Source organism: Cervus elaphus, chromosome 12, assembly GCF_910594005.1.
Source record: "Cervus elaphus chromosome 12, mCerEla1.1, whole genome shotgun sequence".
NCBI lineage: Eukaryota > Metazoa > Chordata > Mammalia > Artiodactyla > Cervidae > Cervus > Cervus elaphus.
The window spans coordinates 66750633-66773344 of NC_057826.1; the positions used below are offsets into that span (position 1 = coordinate 66750633).

Below are 22712 nucleotides of genomic sequence, written 5' to 3' on the forward strand. Positions count from 1 at the left end.
CAACTATTTTGCCTTTTTGCATTTTGTTTTCTTGGGGATGGTCACAAACCTCCATCCGTAGTTCTTCAGGCACTCTATCAGATCTAATCCCTTGAATCTATTTGTCACTTCCACTGTATAACTGTAATGGATTTGATTTATGTCATACCTGAACGGTCTAGTGGTTCTCCCTACTTGGTATTTGCATACAACAGAAAAACTTAGGCAGAATTACCCAAAATCTTTAAAACAGCAATTACCTCTGGGGTAGGGATAAATGATTCCTGACTTCTTCTTTATAGTTTTCTAACTATGCAAATATTCTACATGAAGTTTAAGAGTCAAGAAAAAAATTCAATGACAAACATTATGCAAAAAGATTATATACAGTTTTTTTCCCTTGTTAGCAATTAAATAAAACTCAGTCTAAAATATACAAAGGTTACAGGAACTGAACTGTAAGATAGTACTTCAAGTAAGATGGTGATGGGGTCACAGTAATATAAAATCCATTTTGCTAGTTCTAATAATTAACTTAATTTTCAGATATACAAGAGGCTTCCCTTGTAGCTCAGTTGGTAAAGAATCTGCCTGCAGTTCAGGAAACCCGGGTTCGATCCCTGGGTTGGGAAGATTCTCTGGAGAAGGAAATCGCAACCCACTCCAGTATCCTTGCCTAGAAAATCTCATGGACAAGAGGAGCCTGCTGGGCTGCAGTCCATGGGGTCGCAAAGAGTTGGGCACGACTGAGCGACGAACACTTTCAGATACAGAGCCATGTTAAAGTGCTACCACCTTTGAAAATGGATGCATGAACAATTCACATGCTCCTTAATGAGGCAAGTTTTATGGGCTGTTACCAACCTAGCATGTCTGGACAGTAAGAGCTGTTACAACTAATAACTTTGGTTGGAAAAACAATTTAAAATAATCTTAAGGCAAATGTAAGCTAGCATTAAAACAAAAAAAAGTCCCACCTTAACTGGCTTATTAAAATAGAGAAAGAAACCAAATGAAAAGAAAGAACACTCATACCTTACTACTTCTTGGCGGTTTTTGTTTTTTTAAAAACACCTTAGCTTTGAAGATTTTTCCTCAATAAACTTTTCCTAAGTACCAGGCATGTATATGGTCAACACTGTACTAAACATTAGGGATAAAAGATGAGCAAGATATGATTTTAAATCCAAATAATGATGCTATGACACCCTTCAAAGACATATATGAAAGAAAAAGGTAAATACCTTTGTAGTGATTTACAATACTGATGAAGATAACTGCTGAAAGCTCAAAGTTGTCTACTGTAAATAATCAAATGTTTAGTGTAGTTATTAGAACGAAACAGCTACTCAAATCTTTATAGAGCAAATTAATAAATATTCAAAATGGAGAGGATTCCCACTCTGATATTTCAAGTCTTAACAACATTTATGATGTAACTATAACAGTTATTTTCTTGGGGTTAAAAAGATAGTGGGTTATTCTTTTAATGCCATTTTAGTTACCTTTGCAAATAATTGCTAATAAAGCAAACCTAACATATCACAAACTACAGTTAACCTGCACTCAAATTAAATTCAAAATGTTTATGTATGTCAAGTCCATTGGTGAATCATGAAACTTTATTCCTAATAAGGTGGCTAACTTAATTAGAATACTTTATAACTTCCAATACATTGAAAAATAAGAATGAGGTACTTGAAAACTGGCATGATGGTAAACTTAAGACTTTTGTCAGTTTAATTCCGGAAGTTGATTCTTTTCAAAAATTTCACATTTCGCTAGCCTCTCAGTATCCTTCAAATCCTCTTGGTATAAATTAAAGTTAATATATCACATATACATCATCAGGCTCAGAATTTTTTTAAACTAATACGAACTGATGTTTTTCCTACCCGAACATACTTTTAGTTATAAAGGCATTATCAAACCAAGATGTAATACAATCTTCTTTTGAAAGATGGAATTTAGCCTAAGGTAGATGTATACCTAAAGAAGTTAAGTATGGGAGTAAGATAAAATGAACATGACTACAAATGTTAGCTTTCATTCTAATCATCTTCCTTTTCTGCTTATGTGTTGGTTAGCTATGGCTGCATAATAAATTACCACAAAGAACATTTACTGTTTGATAGCTTCTTTAAGTGAGAAATCTGGGAGCAACTTAGCTTTTCACTAACAGGAATAAGTACATTTCCTCGCATTCTGAGGACCTGTGAACTAAAGAGAGAAATTATCTGCCCCACATACAACTAAAATACAATGGTAGGACAGGCAGAGGATAACTGCTACAAAACCTTCTGGTTCAAAGTAAGAGAAAATGGAGTCGCTGATCCAAAGTAATTCTCTAATCAAGTTGGGAATATGTTAGAAGTTCCTTGAATATGGGAATAATTCTCCACAGCCCTTGGCTCGGCCCTTTGAGATTTTGGTTCTATGTCTGAGTTATCTTTCCATTTTATGAAAGGCAGTCAAATTTTACATGTACAACATTTTTAAACCTGCTTTCTGCCAGTAGAATTTTGGGGATCTAAGGGGCCACTCCTTAGTTTGGTGATATTTTTGCTAATTAACTCTTTTGAAAACATTATAGGTCTCTTGTGAATCTTACCGAGCTTCACTCTGTTAAGACAAAAAGCGTAGTCATAAATCTGACTTAAACTCTTCTCTACTTCAAATTTCTGCTAAGAACACCCTTAATCTGCTGTAACCCCTCTTACTTTGATTAAAAGGTTCTCTGAGGCTCACCCTACATCTTTCTGATTATATAGAAAAGATGTTAACAAAGGATTTTATAGTCAAAACACTGGCTTCATCTTTAGACAAACTTATCTGAGTGCTCTAGACTTATCTCTGCCTGGAAGCCAAGTCTTAATTTTAGCATAGTTCAACATATTGAGAGGATGAGAATTTTCAAAACCAGCAAGTCCTGCTTCTTTTTTTGTCTGTTTGCTTAGGAGTCCTTCCTAAGCCTGTTTCTGCCAACTTCTCTTTTATCAATAAGCAGAACATTTTCTATTTCACGTATCGGTATAGGTGACAGCATTGCTCCACTTTCTGCTACTATATAACAGTGATTTCCTTTCTTAGTTTCCAATATGGTTTTCTTCATTTTCACTCAGTCCTCCTCAGCAGTCTTTTCAAAGGCTTAACATTAAGCTTCTATCTACTGTCCCCAAGTTCAAATTATATGCCACATTTTAAAGTGCTTGTTATGGCAACATCCCATTACGGATAGCAAAATCTGTATCAGGAACAGATTATCCCAAAACCTAAAGTCTTAAAATGACATTTATTATTTTAGTTTCTCTAGGTCATGAATTCAGGAACAGTTTAACTAGGTGGTTCTGACTCACATTCCCTACAGAAGTTATGGTTAAGACATTAGCTATGACTGCAGTCATCTGAAGTCTCATTTGGGGGTGAATGACCTGCATCCAAGATGGCTCATGAACATGTTTATTGTCACAAAGCTTCAGGTCCTCACCACAAGAACATCTCCAGAGTTGCTTGAGTGTCCCCAGAGACATGACAGGTAGCATCCTCCAGGATGGAACTGACAGAGCCAGAAAGCTGCTGCAACATCTCCTATGGCCTACCTCTGGAAGTCATCCTCTTGTCATTCCTACCATATGCTTTTTGTTAAGTAACAACCCACCAAGTACAGCGCCTTCTCAAAGGGAGAAGAATCAGATTCCACCAAAACGAATATAATTTAAGAATCTATTTTAAAAACATCAAAGTAAGTAAAAACCAAGAATTAAAATTTGACATAAAAATTGCTCTTTGTAAAATTATATTTAAGTGGAAGCCTATTTTACAGTCTCTAGTGACAATGCACATTTTCTACTTTACTATGAAAATAAAAACCAAGCAAGTGCTTAAGGGTCTAATGAAGATAAAATATAAATAACTGTTTCAGGGGTGCCTGTGTAACCTGCTGCACTGGGGGCAATCGAGAGACTTTACTATGAAGCAGAGATTCCAAGAAGCCAGCAACAGAATAACTACTCTTCTTGCTTTGGTTATACATAATTCTCTTCACTAGGCTCCTCCTTTCTATTTCTAGGCTTCCCTGGTGGCTCAGAGGGTAAAGTGTCTGTCTACAATGTAGGAGACCTGAGTTCCATCCCTGGGTTGAGAAGATCCCCTGGATCCCTTTCTATTTCTAAATTTTCACTATTTTTTTTTTTGCCTCTGTGATAAATTTATTATTCCTCATTCATATCTTGCCCATTTTACTACTACATTCAAAGACTTGACATATGTGGCACTAGAAGGAAATAAGATTATGAAAATAAGACAATGGTTTTTACAAAACCATTGACTGTGATATGTACAAAGTCTGCCAACAAATCCTGCAGAAGTTATTCCTCTACACAATGTCATATGTAGAAACGAAGCAAAACCAAAGCAGAATGTTAAAAAAAAAAATCCTTTAATAGATGAATTTTAATTAAATTCACTCTCTTCATAGGGAGCAATTCAGAAAATGCTTCCCCATTTCCAGCCCAATATTTTCTTTGATTGCTGTGGCTGTTGTTCAGTTGCTAAGTCGTGTCCGATTCTTTGTGACCCCATGAACTGCAGCACACCAGGCTTCTCTACCCATCACTGTCTCCAAGTCTGTGTAAACTCATGTCCATTGAGTCAGTGATGCCATCCAACCACATCATCTTCTGTCATCCCCTTCTCCTCTTGCCCTCAATTTTTCCCAGCATCAGGATCTTCTCAATGAGTCAGTTCTTCACAGCAGGTGGCCAAAGTATTGGAGCTTCAGCTTCAGTCCTTCCAATGAATATTCAGACTGATTTCCTTCAAGACTGACTGATCGATCTCCATGCAGTCCAAGGGACTCTCAAGAATCTTCTCTAGCACCACAGTTCGAAAGCATCAATTCTTCAGCACTCAGCCTTCTTTATGGTTCAACATCCATACATGACTACTGGAAAAACCACAGCTTTGACTATACAGACCTTTGTCAGCAAAGCAATGTCTCTGCTTTTTAATATGCTAAGTTGGTCATAGCTTTTCTTCCAAGGAGCAACTGTCTTTTAATTTCATGGCTTCAGTCACTGTCCACATTGATTTTGGATCATAAGCAAATGAAATCCGACACTGTTTTTCACGTTTTCCCCATCTATTTGCCAAGAAGTGACAGGACTGGATGCCATGATCTTAGTTTTTTGAATGTTGAGTTTTAAGCCAGCTTTTACATTCTCCTCTTTCACCTCCATCAAGAGGCTCTTTAAGTTCCTTTCACTTTCTGCCATTAATTGGTATCATCTGCATATCTGAGGCTGCAGATATTTCTACTGGCAATTGAGATTCCAGGTTGTGATTCATCCAGCCTGGCATTCGGCATGATGTACTCCTTTCCCCATTTTGAACCAGTCTGTTGTTTCATGTCTGGTTCTAACTTTCATCCAGTCCAGCATTATTTTTGTTGATACCGGAACAAAACAGAACTTTGGAAAACAATTAACTAAAAAATATATTTATTTTGTATTTTATTACTTACTTACACCTAATTAACTAAAATTCACTATTTATAAAAATAACTAGCTATCAATAAAATAAATAGATTCATATATTATCGCTTCTCGGCCTTTTGGCTAAGATCAAGTGTAGATTCATATATTAAAACACAAATAAGAACTCTTAAATGTATAATAAATATAATGTGTTAGGATACATCCACTGAAAGCAAACTACAGACACAAAAAGATTGAAAATCGTAAACTTGAAACACTAAGGGTATATAAAAATATTCTCTATTTAAGTGAAGTTATGGAAAAAATCTATAGTACAATGATATAGTAACACATGTGTACCCATTAACTTGTATGGAAAAACACTCAAAGGCTATATTTAAAAATATGTATGATGGTTATCATGAATGGCAGCATACTTATGTTTTATTTTTTGAACTTTGCTACACTTCTCCCATTTTCAAAATGAAAACCATTCTTATTTTCTGATAGTAAATGTACATAAAACAGTCTGTCACATCTTTAGGTGATTTCTACTTTTATAATTATATGAAAAATTATTTATATAAGGTATACATATAAATTTTTTTCTCTATTATTCTAAAAGTACTAGTACTTTAGGATATTAAAAGTACTAAAAAGAAAACCATACAGCTCAGAATCCCAAAAGCAACCAACAAAATTATTTATCATTTTAGTTGAGTAACGATGGATCACAACACCATATAATTATGTTTTTTACTACTCAATACATTGCAAGTAAATTACAAATAATAAAATTTTTTACAGGTTTTATGACAGATACCTTAATTAATTCAACTATTTCCATTCTATTTAGATAGATTATTTTTTATTATCAATATTTCACACACGCTCAAAAATCTGTTTATATAATTTTTCTGTGTATCTCTATCCCTTTAAATTCATTCACTTGATCAATAGGCATGAATGTTTCTATTTTTATGGCTTTTAAATATGTATTACCAAACTGCTTTCTAAAAACAATCTACCAATCTACATTTTCTCTAGCAGAGGGTCAGTCTGTCAACCTCATGGAAAGACACAGTCAAGGGTAAAATTAACTTTTAAAATCTTTGATAATTTGGTAACTAAAGAATGTTAATTTATACTGCCTACTGAGATAAAGGGTGTCCAAGTTTATCAACATTTCACACTTATTTTTCTATGAATTTTTAATACAAGTACCTTACGTATGGAACGGGATATCTGTGATGGCTAATGTTATTTGTAAGCTTGACTAAGCCATGGTGTCAAGTGATTTGGGCAAACATCAGCCTAAATACTGTGAAGGTAATTTTCATATGTGACAAATATCTAAATCTAGTAGACTCAGTAAAGGAGATTATACTCCAAAAAGTGGGTGGGACCTATTATGAAAAGACTTGTAGACTGAGGTTCCACAAAGAGGAAGGAAATCTGCCTTGAGACTGTCTTCAGACTCAAGATCAAAACATCAACTCTTGCCAGAATTTCCAAGATGCCTGCGTATCTGCCTACCCTGTAGATTTTGGACTTGCCAGCTCCCACAACCCAATGAGCCAATTCCTTATAAAACTGAACAAAATCACAGCAAGAGACACAGATGTAAAGAACAGACTTTTGGACTCTGTGGGAGAAAGTGAGGGTGGGATGATTTGAAAGAATAGCATTGAAACACGTATATTACCATATGTGAAACAGATCGCCAGTCCAGGTTCGATGCACAAGACAGGGCGCTCAGGGCCAGTGCACTGGGACAACCCTGAGGGATGGGATGAGGAGGGAGGTGGGAGCGGGGTTCAGGATGGGGGACACATGTACACCCATTGCTGATTCATGTGAATGTATGGCAACCACTACAATACTGTAAAGTAATTGGCCTCCAATTAAAATCAATAAATTAATTTACAAAAAGAAAAGAAAAAAATTTTAGAATCACATCATAAATTTCTATACAAAAATTTTTGTGATTTTGAATGGGTTTGCATACAAATCAATTTTGGGGGAAATTGAAATTTAAACAAAATTGAATCTTCTAATTGTGAAAATTTCAGTCTTTATAATTAGGCTTTCCTAACAAGTTTTCTCTTTCACGTCTTTTATTAGATTTATTGCTAGGATCTTTATACTTTTTGATGCTATTATAAAAAAACTGAACAAAATCAACCTCTCTCTCTAAATATAAAATGTATATATATACATACACACACACACACAAATTTCCTGACAAATATGGCATCTAAAAATTTCTTAAGAATTTATATGAATTGTTTATTTATTAAGGCTAGTGATTTCCACCACATCCTTCAGGTTTTGAAATTCCTTTTAAGTCAAACTACTTACTTGTAAATTGTCTTCTGTACCTTCAGCTTCATTTTTAAATGATGGGCATCCTAAGAAAACAAGTAAAAGTTGATTAAGCATAGAATTTTTGTCTTAGATTTTCGAGTTGCTGACTAATTGATAATATCATTAAGAGACTATAGAAGATTGATCAGAGATCATTCTGGACGGACTGCCCGGCAACTAGTCAGATGGTGGCCACTCATACTTGCCCCTCTGTTAGAAGAACAGAGAATAAAGCGACTGATTTCCTCAGCTACAGGTAAATCTCCAGTTCCTTATTAAGGAGGTGCGTTCTGTGAAAGTGCACTGTCTCTACTAAGCCCTCCCCCCTTGATTTCTCTGAAATATCAAACTGCTAGGAAGAGTACATGCATCACATTCCTCTGCTATTTAGGAGATACCCACATGATTTACTCAATTTTTCTAAATACCCTGACCTACGAAACAGTATTCAGTACCTCAAACTAGGATTTTAGCTGCTTTAGTAAGAACGAAAACAAATGAGCCTGAATCTGCTATTGATAATCAACAGCCATTTGTTGTTACTGACTTTTGAGCACCAATGACGCTATAAAACTTTTCATGGCATTCAAGAGTGACTTTAGTTTCAACAAATTAATAAGAAGAATTTATTTTAGCGAAGTATCCTGAGTTTATATGCTACCCTTGAAGAGAAAGTTGACCTATGGAAAGGGCTGCATAGTTTATTCTTACTATCATAAAAGGCTAAGTAAGCAATATTTAGTGTGATTTTTAAAATCTGTAATAGTGGCTGGTAATAATGCTACCAAGTATATTTTTTTAAAAAGTTCAAAAACAATGAGACAGGCTGAGTGCTGTAATCTACTCATAGAGTAATCTACTCTATTTGGCAAGGTGTTTATGAGCGTCTCCTTATTAATTACTTTTTTAAAAAGATAGACCATTCTATCCGACCCTAGGGAAAGAAGTATGCTCTTATGGGAGTATGAGTGTGGGGATAAAATTAATTCAAAACACAGAATTCCAGCAGCCATGGATAACAATTTTCTTTTTAAAGTACTGCTTCTTCCACACTAGGTAAATATCAGAACTGGGAAACTTAAAAAAAAAAAAAAAAAACTGATGCCAGGGTACAATCTCAAACGAATGATATCAGAATCTCTGCTGGATGAGGCATTTGGCATCATATATTTTTTTAAGTTTCTTGCAATAGTTTAAGAACCATAACCACTACAGGAGAATCTAAAGATTCATATTCACCTCCCCCACCTCCTGCCTAAATTCATGATATATAATTTGATAATTCCTCATAACATTTGAAATGCACAGAAACTTTAAAGAAAAAAAGAATGCCTCAGCTCTATTCCCCAAATAGTTTGATTCAAGTGGTCTTGAGTGAGGACCAGTTATTCTATTTTTCAAAAGCCTTCCAGGTTGATTCACATGTTCAGTCAACAATAAGAACACTGATATAGGGAGAATTTATGGGTTTTGGTACTAAGGATAAGATGACTGCCATCGTTTCATGGAATTTTTTTCTGAATCAGAAATCAAGAATTGTTTACCAAATTCTAGTCTTTTAAAGTAGCTAAAATATCATTTAACTACAGTTTCACTCACTAACAACACATATTTGTGCTAAGTTTTTTGATGTTCTTGCTTCTGGCTTGTCTCATAATTAGTTCATGTTTTCTAATTTTTTTACTAAAGTCCCATCTTCAAAATATACAAGTCACAATGCTGTCAACACATTTTCATTCAGTTGCTTTGTATAAGAAGGTTGTTTCTACTAACAGAGGTATTTTCTTTCTTAATTAAAAAAACAAATTAAATCTTAGTTATGACTTCTTTGGGGGAAAGAAATGATTTTTAACGTGATTTCCTTTGTTTAATTAAGCAAAAGCCAGTCTTACATGTAAATATTCTTCCTCCCTTTTAAACTTGCAAGCTTTAGTTTATAATCTAACAGACTCATAAGATACACAAAGGGATACATTGCTGTCTCCTCCAATCCTTATTAATGAAATCAGGTGAAGACTTAAGAAAGGTTTTGTCATAGAGTAACTAGAATCAACATGTATTTAATTATTATATATTTTCTGCTTATAATTACCAAAACAAGGATATGAGTAACACACACATGCGGGATTTTGAAAGTTTTGACTGCTCCTCTCTTTTTGAGCCCTTATTTTAAAACTTTAGAATTATCTGATGTGTGCCGTTGATGTATATACTGTGATATGACAAATATAAAACAGATTAAGGAGCCCATTATTTTATCTTCACCTACAATCAGCTTTTAAAACCTGATCTCATATCATAAAAGCTGACTTGCTTGAAGTCACTTCTACTATAAGTAACTAATAAATTAAGGAAACAGTCAAAACAACCTACCTTGAGAAATATCCTCTATAGCTCTCCGAATGCCTCTATCAAAAGCCCTAGCATCAGCAGGACTTTGAAAGGTAAGGCCAAATTTCTTGTCATCAATCTTCCAGTGGTGAAATGTTGGAGTGACCTTATTGTAAATAAGGTCTTTTTTAAGCATACATTCCAAAACCACCTGCCAAAAGTTAAATGCCAAAAATTACTATACATATATCAAATGAATCTAACATAGCTCTTAAATACAAAGTTAGCTGAGAAAAGGGCTGTTATATTTTAATAAAAGCATCCCTCCATTAATGTGAGGTCTTGTTACTTAATCTACTCACAAAGTCACTTGATACAGAAATTAATATGGGATTAAAGAAGATTGTGGAAAGATGGCAGAATTCTTAAGAAGCCCCAGGTATCTGTCTCCCTACCTAGACAAAACCACCTGGCAATATCTATCGGATGTAACTATGTTGGAACTTTAGAGTCTGTTGAAAGCTTTTAATTTTCAGGAAAAGACATGGACAGTAAACCGCAGTTCATTTTGGTCAATTTCAGCTACTAGCACAGTAGCAGCACCAACCCTCACACCCACTCCCAGCCACAGGGCAGACAGCTGTGCACATGTTCCTGGCACAGCTTGCATACAAATTACAAAAGCCAAGGTGAGTAGAAAGAACCTTATCCTTCAAGAAATAGAGAATTTAACACCGTCATCAACTAGACCAGACACATACGAAACACAGACACACGAAACACTCTATTCAGTAACAGAACACATGTTTTTCTGAAATGCACATGCGACATTTTTCAGGATGCACCATATGTTAGGCCACAAATTAATTTCACTGTATTAAAGAATATGGATATCATACAAAGTACTTCTGACCAAATTAAGATACAGTTAAAAACCAATAACAAAAGGAAAATTGGAAAATTCAAAATATTCTGAGAATTAAACAACCAACTTATCAAAGAAGAAGCTATAAGGGAAGTTATAAGACACTTAAAGAGGATGAAAACAATGCTACAACATACCAAAACTTATAGGAAACAAAGAAAGCAGTACTAAGGGGAAAATGTATAGGTGTAAACAATTGCATTTAAAAAAAAATGAAAAATCTTAAATCAACCGTATAACTTTAAAATTTAAGGAACAAACTAAACCCAAACCTAGCAAAAAGAATAAAGGAGATAATGAAGATGAGAGGAAAGAGACCAGAAAAACAATAGAGAAAAATCAATGAAACCAAAAGTTGGCTCTTCAAAATGATTTTAATAATGGACAAATCTTGAGCTAGAAGGACTAAGAAGAAAAAGAGAAATCAGAATCAAAATGGAGACATTATTACATCAATTCTACATAAATAAAAAGAACTATGAGAGAGTACTGTAAATAACTTACACCAACAAGTCAGATAACCTAGATTTAATGGACACATTACTAGAAAAATAAGACAGATCGAGTAAGAAACAAAAAGAAAATCTTAATAAATACATAACCAGTAAGTAGACTGAATCAGTAATCAAACAGCTCGTGACAAAGAAAAACCCTGGGCCTAATGTCACTGGTGAATTATATCAAACATTTAAAGAACTAATACCAGCACCTCAACCTTTATCAAAAGATTGGAGTAAAATCTTCCTAATGCATTCTATGAGGACAGCATTACCCTGATAACAAAGACACTACAAGACAACTATGTACCAATATCCTTTATGAATATAAAGGATGCAAAAATCCTTGATGCAAAGATCCTTGATGAAAAAATCCTCAACATTTGCAAACCAAACTCAGCAGTATATAAGAAGGACGACACACACTATGACCAAACTGGATTTATTCTTGAAATGCAAGGACAATTAAACACATAAAAATTGATCAAAGTAATATCCTACGTGAACAGAATGAAGGGAAAAAGTCCAAATGCTCTCAACTGAAATAGCATTTAACAAAATTTAAGACAGCAAACTGCCAACATCCCTTTAATCATAGAAAAACCAAAAAAATTCCAGAAAAATATCTACATCTGCTTTATTGATTACGCCAAAGTCTTTGACTGTGTAGATCACAACAAACTATGGAAAATTCTTCAAGAGATGGGAATACCAGACCACCTGACTTGACCTCCTGAGAAATCTGTAGGCAGATCAAGAAGCAACAGTTAGAAATGGACATGGAACAACAGACTGGTTCCAAATTGGGAAATGAGTACGTCAAGGCTATATATTGTCATCGTGCTTATTTAATTTATATGCAAAGTACATAATGTGAAATGCTGGGCTGGATGAAGCACAAGCTGGAATCAAGAGTGCTGGAAGAAATATCAATAACCTCAGATACACAGATGACACCACCCTTATGGCAGAAAGCGAAGAACAACTAAAGGACCTCATGAAAGTCAAAGGGGAGAGTGAAAAGTTGGCTTAAAACGCAACATTCAAAAAACTAAGATCATGGCATCCGGTCCCATCATTTCATGGCAAATAGATGGGGAAATAACGGAAACAGTGACAGACTTTATTTTTTTGGGGGGGGCTCCAAAATCACTGCAGATGGTAACTGCAGCCATGAAATTAAAAGATGCCTGCTCCTTGGAAGAAAAGCTATGACCAACCTAGACAGCATGTTAAAAAGCAGAGACATTACTTTGCAAACAAAGGTCCATGTAGTCAAAGCTATGGTTTTTCCAGTAGTCAAGTATGGATGTGAGAGCCTGACTGTAAAGAAAGCTGAACACCGAAAAACTGGTGCTTTTGAACTGTGGTGTTGAAGAAGACTCTTGAGAGTCCCTTGGACTGCAAGGAGATCAAACCAGTCCATCCTAAAGGAAATCAGTCCTGAATGTTCACTGTAAGGACTGATGCTGAAGCTGAAACTCCAATACTCTGGCCACCTGATGTGAAGAACTGACTCATTGGAAAAGACCTTGATGCTGGGAAATACTGAAGGCAGGAGGAGAAGGAGATGGCAGAGGATGAGCTGGTTGGATGGTATCACCAACTTGATGGACCTGAGTTTGAGCAAGCTCCGGGAGTTGGTGATGGGCAGGGAAGTCTGGCGTGCTGCAGTTCATGGGGTCACAAAGAGTTGGACACAACTGAGTGACTGAACTGAACTGAACATCTTTTCAAGACAAAAATAATTAACAAAAAGGAAACTACATCAAAATATCTGACAACAGTGACAAGACTGTTCAATGGAAGGAAGTAAAAGTCTTTTCAACAAATGGGCCTAGGAAACTGGCTATTAACATGCAGAAGAATGGAGTTTCATACTTATCTAATACCACATGCAAAAATTAACTTATAATGGATTAAGGACCTAAAGAAAACCTAAAACAACAGAACTCTTAAAAGAAAACATAGGACAAAAACTCCACGACATTGGATTTGGCAACATTTTCTTGGACATGACATCAAAAGCACAGGTAATAAAAGAAAAAACACTGGTATAGTACTAATCACTTCTTTACAACGCCATATGCAATGATGTGATGTTATATTGATTCTATTATATCTCATATTGATGTTAAGCTAAAAACCACTGCCTCTCTCTACCAATTCCCCCAACAAAAGCTTATTGTTAAACTTTTACCAGCATATCACTGAAAAAATCATCTCTGATAGCAAGTTTTGTTAATTCTGCAAGAAATGACAAATAAAACAAAATAATGTCCTGCTTGCTTACAGGCAAAGTGTGTTAGCACTTGCATTTTACAAACTGTCACAAAAACTACTTTGCAATAATAATAATTATAAAATTCATAATTAAATTAAGTTCTGGAGTTCAAGAAGTTAAAATTGGTATTATGGATTACTGCAATGTATTTACTTAATTTATTACTTCATAAGTTAACTTATATTAATTCATAAAATAACATATTAATTCATAAACAGTGGAAAAGAGACATGTATTTTGGAAACCTGCTCAATTGCAATTGTCAATAAAGAGAAGGACATAAAAACCTGAGTGTGGTGCTATAGTCTTTATTACATGAAAATGTCACTGAATTAATTTTTAATACATGAAAATGCTGTTAACTCTTTTCCAAAACTTCCCAAAGTTCTTTTCCAACTATTATCTGCTAGAAAATTTTCAACATGATCTATACTCACCTATACCACTGGTTTACAAACAGCATCTATTTCTTACAGGGTCCCAAAACACACAGAAAAAGAAGTTTTTAAAATGAGTTTTAAAATACACTCAGGAAATAGTTAAAGATAATGAACTAGCTCTTTGACTCACACAAGTACTTATGCAAAAATGTGTTCCACTTGAAAGTCATATAAATATTGAGGTTACACACCATACCAACTGGGTACGAAAACAAAATGCCAACTAATTCTGAAGTAGATGTCAATTTATGTCATTAATTTTTACCTACCAAGTAACATTAGGATATAAAATATATCATACTGTTCATAGTATATATTTAGCATACCATAAAAATAACTGTTATTTAGGACAAGCAAACTCTGGGAGATAGTGAAGGACAGAGAAGCCTGGCATGCTGCACTCCATGGGGTGGCAGAGTTGGACAGGATTCAGCGAATGAAAAACAGGGAAAGGCTACTGCAGTGTAGCTGCTACTATGAATTTAGGAACATAGAAAAGAAAAATGCAGGTAACCTATTGACACAACAATTGACTCATGATTTTTGGAAGTAATTTAAAAAATATGCTTCCTAGAACATTCTGCATCACTCAGCATTTACATAATTATCAAAGCCTCCATATCCGAAGTACAAACATTTCTTGTCATGCAAGATATTAAAAAATTGTTTTGCTTCTGACTTCAGCATTTAAAAAATAAATGCACTTATAACATTAAGGAAATATAAATAATAGTTTTATTAAATAATAGGGATAAAAACCATCTATCTCAAATTTTTAAAAAAGATCAATGAGATTAAAAAGGTATAAAAGAGAAAGTAGTTAAGAATGTCCCAAAAGGCTTTTACCCACCATCAATACTAAATCTCCATTCTTGAAAAATAAAAATAATTTTAAGGGCTGAAAGGATTCTTAAAAATTAGTGAATTCTTCCCATCTTCTACTTCCACTTCTCAACTTCATCAGAACAATGTGTTCTGCCTTTACTTCATTGCAGTTTTCACTATATTAATTCTGTATTGTAAGATCACCATATTATTATTAACAGTAATAGGCATACAGGAAGCAGAGTTCAATGTTTACCACATTTGCGTTTGGAACTGTAGAAACTGTAGAAAATGGCAACTACATTTTTGCCAAGGGATGACAATCAACCAATCCAAAGGTGCCAGGTGAATTATTTATGCTGCAGGAAAAGTAAGCTGACCAGATAAATTATTTCTGGTCAATAGAGAGTTATACCTATTAATTGTTACTGTTGTTTAGTAGCTAAGTCGTGTCCAACTCTTCTACAACCTCATGGGCTGTGGCCCACCAGGCTCCTCTGTCCCATGAGATTTCCCAGGCAAGACTATGGGAGTGGGTTACCATTTCCTCCTCCAAACGGTTCTTCCTGACCCAGGGATTGAACTTGTGTCTCCTGCATTGGCAGGAGGATTCTTTATTGCTGAGCCACCAGGGAAGCTCCATATCTATTAATTACTTATCCAGTAAAGTAACAGGCGTTCTACTGGCCTGAAGTGGTTACAGCTCTCCCAGAATACATGACCTATACTTACTCTTAGAACTTTTTATTTTTTTCTACGTGAAGAGTTAACACAAAATGAAATGAATAATTTTAAGAACAGTACCCAAAAAGCAACTACCAGAAGCCATTAAAAGTACAACCATAAAATACTCCATAAACAAGTTGTTAAAATTGTTAATACAGCTTTGCTACTTCTTAGTTGAATATGCTTCTTTCTGGGGTTAAGGCATTCTAGAAGTATGTGACTTTCATCAGACCTCCACAGTAGCCATGAAGGACATTCATAAATTCCATCCAGTTCAGCTGCTCAGTCGTGTTCGACTATTTACAACCCCATGGACTGACGCACGCCGGGCTTCCCTATCCATCACCAACTCCCAGAGCTTGATTTATAAATTAGAAAGTATTAATAAGACAAACCTGAAACAAGATCACTGGCCCTGCCCTGTTTCTACCATAAAGACAGATTATATATTAAATAACAAGCAGAAAAGATACTGAGCATAAACAACTGCAAAGTGAATATTAAATGTAAGAGTAACTTACAAGAATAACTATAAAAGAATATGCAAACTAACTTGTTATCAATAACCCCTAATGGATCCACTAAGAATGTGGCTAGTTAACAAAGAAGAAATTAAAGAGTTTTAAAATCAACACTATAACTTTTGATCTCTTGACCATCTACAAGTTTATTGGGATTCGGAAAAAATAATTATTTACTATAAACTATAAAAAAGCATAATGAAAAAAATTTAACTAGAAAGAGCAACAAATTCAAAGCACTTAAATGTTTTTATGCTGATCACCTCCAAAAAAAAAAAGAGAGAGAAAATTTCAGACTCTTACATATGAATAGACCCGATCAGGTTTGAGTAGAACTTAATCACTGCAAATAGACTGACTGGATCAGCTTTAGGAAAGGGACTTTAAGGAAGGAAGAAAAACAGGGGTATTTGGTATAACAGCTTTGCATTTTTAATATAGATCTGAATAGATCTAAGTTGGCTAAGATATACAAGTCTTTTCTAGCTAAATACTTTTGGAACATGACTGTTTTAATAAGATCTTAAGGTCTTTTGAGCTACTGATAACAAAAAGAACAAATACTCTATTTCTTCTAGAAAGGTTAAATAGGTATTATTAAAAAGGTTAAATAGGTATTATTAAAAAAGCAACCAGATGCATAGGTGAACTCTGAATTTAAGGAAAGCAAACCTACGGTAAGCATAAATATATCAAAATCTATTATAGATGAAGAGAGAAAAGGAAGAGAAGTGGTTTTCTTACAGTAGCAGGCTAAGAGTTAAAAGAGAAAGGAAAAGAAGAAAGATGGTTAATGACAATGGATATTCTTCACATGAGCAAAACATTTCCAAAGTAAAATGATTAAAATATGAAATACAGAAGAAACAGAACAATCCACATATACTTCCGAAGAAGAAAAATGCTATTAAAGTATAATAGGGATGTCGGTATATAAATTAATTTTAAGCTCATGGGCTCTGAAGCTTACAGTAATTGGGTCCCCTCCAGTTTTCATCCTTCATTACCCATCTGACTTAAGAATTAAATGAGGTAATATACACGAAGTATTCAAATAGCATCTGACACACAGATCTTCAATACACATTAGCAGCAAGGGTGACGTTAGTCATCAGTCACAAGGTGATGCCACCAGCCCATAATAGAAAAGTTGCCATAAAGGTTGAGAGGTCAGTATTTACTTTTTTGAGTACAGGATGGGGAGGAGTGTGAATGATAAATAAAGGTGCTCAGGACCTTAAAGAGCTTGTTAACAGATTGATTCTACAGACAGTGAAAACATTACAATCTCCAACATTCTTCCTTTCTCTGAAAGAAATTCTAGGATATATTATAGAGAAAAAAAAAGGGGGGTGGGTGGGTTTGACAGTCACTAAATAACTAAAACTTCTGAAGATATATTTCAAGTTATTTTGGGAAATACAGAGCAAATTACTGGACTATTTGCCAGAAGCATTTAAAATAGACCAAGCCAAAAATAGATATAAGTACATTTCTGTCTCACTAATAACAAGTAATAATTTGGGAAAGCAGAGTAAAAATAAATATGTACTTTCAAACTACTATGTAACTTTATTACATATGCTACCTTACAAGTAAATAATTACATGTTTACAGAAAGCATTATCTAAGATGTAGTATAGTTGGTAACTAGACAAAGAAATTATTTTGGTAACTTTAAGAAGTATCTTTGAATCAAAGAAAAACATTTCATTTCTGAAATAAAAACTTTATTTTCAAGTTAAATTACTTGATAAACAAAATCAATAACTGGTAACTCAAAAGGTGCCTCCTATTATGACTTTTAGCTTTTTGGATGATATAAAAAACTTTGTACCTGGATGATATAAAACCCTTTATAAAGGACACCAAGGCATTCTATGAAATATGAAACTATATTGTTATCGAACAACACATTTTTACTAATTATCTACTAACAGAAATTTGTGTTTAAAGTTGGGTTCTGAGATGAATGGGACTTTAGAAAAAAATCTAAAAAGTAACAGAAGGCAAAATGGTAGTGTTTCTTCACAAATAGTAACAATTCAGCTACCACAAAAAGAAGGGCAGGAGCCAGTATTTTTAAATTATGTCAATTTCATGAAAAGTCTGTTAGCCTTTGCCCTGCTTCATTTTCTAATCCAAGGCTAAATTTGCCTGTTACTCCAGGTATCTCCTGACTTCCTACTTTTGCATTCTAGTCCCATATGATTTAAAGGACATCTTTTTTGGGTGTTAGTTCCAGAAGGTCTTGTAGGTCTTCATAGAATCATTCAACTTCAGTTTCTTCAGCATAATTGGTTGGGGCAGAAACTTGGATTAATGTGATACTGAATGGTTTGCCTTGGAAACAAACAGATCATTCTGTCATTTTTGAGATTACACCCAAGTACATCCTGAAATGCAAAGTCCAGTGGGCTTCAGCAAGCATCACTACGAACAAAGCTAGTGGAGGTGATGAAATTCCAGGTGAGCTATTTCAAATCCTAAAAGATGATGCTGTGAAAATGCTGCACTCAATATGCCAGCAAGTTTAGAAAACACAGCAGTGGCCACAGGAGTGGAAAAGGTAAGCTTTCATTTCAATTCCAAAGAAAGGGAATGCCAAAGAATGTTCAAACAACCACATAATTGCACTCATCTCACACAATAGCAAAGTTATGCTGAAAATTCTCCAAGCAAGGCTTCAACAGTACGTGAACCGTGAACTTACAACTGTTCAAACTGGGTTTAGAAAAGGCAGAAGAACCAGAGATCAAATAGCCAACATCTGTTGGATCATCAAAAAGTAACAGAGTTACAGAAAAACATCACAGAGTTCTGCTTTATTGACTACACCAAAGCCTTTGATTGTGTGGATCACAACCCGTGGAAAAATTCTTAAAGAGATGGAAATTACAGACCACCTTACTTGCCTCCTGAGAAATCTGAATGCAGGTCAAGAAGCAACAGTTAGAACTGGACATGGAACAATGGACTGGTTCCAAATTGGGAAAGGAGTGTATCAAGTCAGCATATTGTCACCCTGCTTATTCAACTTACATGCAGAGTACATCATGCCAAATGCCTGGCTGGATGAAGCACAAGCTCGAATCCAGACTGCCGGGAGAAATATCAATAACCTCAGACATGCAGATGACACCACCCTCATGGCAGAAAGTGAAGAGGAACTAAAGAGCCTCTTGAGGAAAGTGAAAGGGGAGAGTGAAAAGGCTGGCTTAAAACTCAACATTCAAAAAACTAAGATCATGGAATCCAGTCCTATCACTTTATGGCAAACAGACGCTGAAACAATGGAAACAGTGACAGACTTTATTTGGGGGGGGCTTCAAAATCACCCTGGATGGTGACTGCAGCCATGAAATTTTAAAAGACATTTGCTCCTTGGAAGAAAAGTTATGACCAACGTAGACAGCATATTAAAAAGCAGAGACATTACCTTGCCAACAAAGGTCTATCTAGTCAAAGCTATAGTTTTTCCAGTAGTCATGTACAGATGTGAGAGTCTGACTATAAAGAAAGCTGAGCACCGAAGAATTGATACTTTTGAACTGTGGTGTTGGAGAAGACTCGAGAGTCCCTTGGACTGCAAGGAGATCAAACCAGTCCATCCTAAAGGAAATCAGTCCTAAATATTCATTGGAAGGACTGAAGCTGAAGTTGAAACTTCAATATTCTAGCCACCTGATGCAAAAAACTGACTCATTAGAAAAGAACCAGATGCTGCGAAAGATTGAAAGCAGGATGAGAAGGGGAAGACAGAGGATGAGATGGTTGGATGGCATCACCGACTGGATGGACATGAGTTTGAACAAGCTCCAGGAGTCAGTGAAGGGACAGGGAAGCCCAGCATTCTGCAGTCCATGGGGTCGCAAAGAGTTGGACACGACTCAGCAACTGAACTGAACTGATATCATGAAAAAAAACTTGAGGAACTGCTCCAGATTAAAGGAGAATAAAGACACATGACAGCTAAATGCTACTTGTACTGAGAGAACAAAAATGCTTTAAGAACATTATCAGAAGGTGGCAAAACTGAAGTACGGACTGTAGATTAAAGCCCTATATTTATGTTAAATTTCCTAAATATGATAATTATACTGTGACTATGTAATTAAAATGGAAGGCAGAGTAAAGATTTAGAAAGTAATAAAGAATTCAGTGTAAGGTTTTAAGATCTCAAATTTGAAAACCTAAGTGAAACAGCAATTTCCTAGAAAAATTATAACATCAAAACTGACTGGAAAAAAAATAGAAAACCATTAGAAACTTGTAACTATTAAAGAAACTGGATCAGTAGAAAATAATACTGAAATGGGGTGTTATGAGGGAAGAGGAGATGAGATACAAAACAGAGAAGTGAACTTGTCACAATTAGGTTACTACTCTGACTCCTAGTGGCAAATTCTTGGGCACAGTCAATATGACCCAGCTTCTTTACTTGATGTTTTCCCAAGTCCCCACAGGATGTCAGAACTTTGAATTGAAAGAATAAAACTAAATAAGCTTAAATAATTCTCTTCACCCTCAACTGGGTCTGCATAATTTGGAGAGAGGTCCATACAATTCTGATGAAATCAATCTCGGTGACTTAAGAATTTAACAGCCATGAATCTTTGTTAACTGACTTACACAGCAATATGCACATAACACAAAAACCATTTCGAAACACAAGAATATCCAAATACATAATGACAGCTGTAGATTTTTAACCTTTAAATTGAAGCACACACACACACACAAAGGATATGTAATATTTGATTAATTTAATAAGTGAGATTAAATTTTATAAAGTGAAACTTTTATGTTACAGTAAATTGAAGTCTTTCCAAAAGCTATGGATATTGGAATGAGGAAAGGTATCAAATCAATAACTGAAGTTTCTACCTCAAGAAACTTGAAAAGGAAGAGCAAAATAAATACAAAGCAAGCTGAAGGAAGAAAATACCAAAGAAAAGAAATCAACAGAAATAAACTGAAAATAGACAGGAGGAGAAAAAAAAGAAACAAAAAGCTGATCTAAAAAAAAAAAAGAAAAAGCAAAACTAATAAATCGCTAGTAAGATTGACAAGCTAAAAATAAAGATACAAATCACCAATTTTAGGAATGAAATATGGGTTGTTGCTAAGATCCTGTAGCCTTTCAAAGAGCACTTGAGAAGATGGTTATTTTGAGACATTAGTCTGCCATCTTCCCTGTCAGCTAGCTTTCCGACTAGCTGTATTCCTTGTCTCAAAAAAGAAAAAAAAAAAAAAAGAGTACTTGAGATGCTAAAAACACCTTCACACTCAAATTAGACAGCTTGGAAGTGGACCAATTATTTGACAGTCACATTATTATCAAAACTCAACCAAGATAAAACAGATGAACCTAAATAGTCCTATAGGCATTAAAGAAATTGAATCTGTAATTTAAAAGCTTGCAAAGAGACTTTTCTTGGGAATTCCCTGGCCATTCAGTTATTAGGATTTCATACATTCACTGCCAAGGGCCTAGGTTTAATTCCTGGTTGAGGATCTAAGATCCCAAGACTTGCAGAGAGTGGCCAAAAGAGGGAGAGAGGAGAGAGATCTCTATGCACTGAGACAGTTTCAGTGGAGAATTCTACCAAATATTTTCAGAGGAACTAACATCAATTTTACACAAACTCTTTCAGAAAACAAAAGAGGAGGGAATACTACACTATTCATTTTATGAGGCCACCAGTACCTTGATACCAACACCACACAAAGATAGTAATTTAATACCAAAAGAAAGAAAATTACAGACCAGTACCTCTCAAGAACTTAAATACAAAACTCCTCCAAAAAATAGCAGCAAAACAAACCCAGCAACATATAAAAAGATTATATACCATGATCTAGTGGGACTTATTCCAGAAATACAAGGCTGAGTCAACACTGGAAAAAAAAAATAGTGTAATGTATGGTATCAACAAGCTGAAGATGTGAACATAATCAATTGACACAGAAAATTCATCTAATTTAAAAATCCATTCATAATAAAAATTATCAGCAACTCAATAAAAATCATCCGTAACAAACTTTATAGCTAATATCATATTCAAGAGTCAAAGAGTTAATTGTTTCTGCTAAGATCTGAAAGAGGCAAGAATGTCCACTATGATCATTCTTATTCAACACAGAATTTAAAGTTCTAGCCACTGTAACAAGGAAAGAAAAAGAAATAAAAGGCATACAGATGGAAAAGGAAGAAATAAAGCTGCTCATACTTGTAGATGACAACAATGGCCTATGTTAGAAAATTCCAAGGAATCAACCAAAAAACCCCATAGTTCACAAGACTGATGAAGTGAATATCTGTTCACACAAAATGAGCATG

The 22712-nt window shown here is 34.8% G+C and overlaps 1 protein-coding gene across 1 annotated transcript in view; it reads right to left on the reverse strand.

Moving 5' to 3' along the window:
• SPRED1 (sprouty related EVH1 domain containing 1) overlaps positions 1 to 22712 on the reverse strand; it is a 111639-nt gene that overhangs the window by 23062 nt on the left and 65865 nt on the right. Inside the window, exons 3-4 of the mRNA XM_043919254.1 lie at positions 10194 to 10362; positions 7815 to 7864 (exon numbers count right to left, since the gene is read on the reverse strand). Of these exons, the coding sequence (XP_043775189.1) occupies positions 7815 to 7864; positions 10194 to 10362 (219 nt within the window). The remainder of the gene's footprint in view (positions 1 to 7814; positions 7865 to 10193; positions 10363 to 22712) is intronic.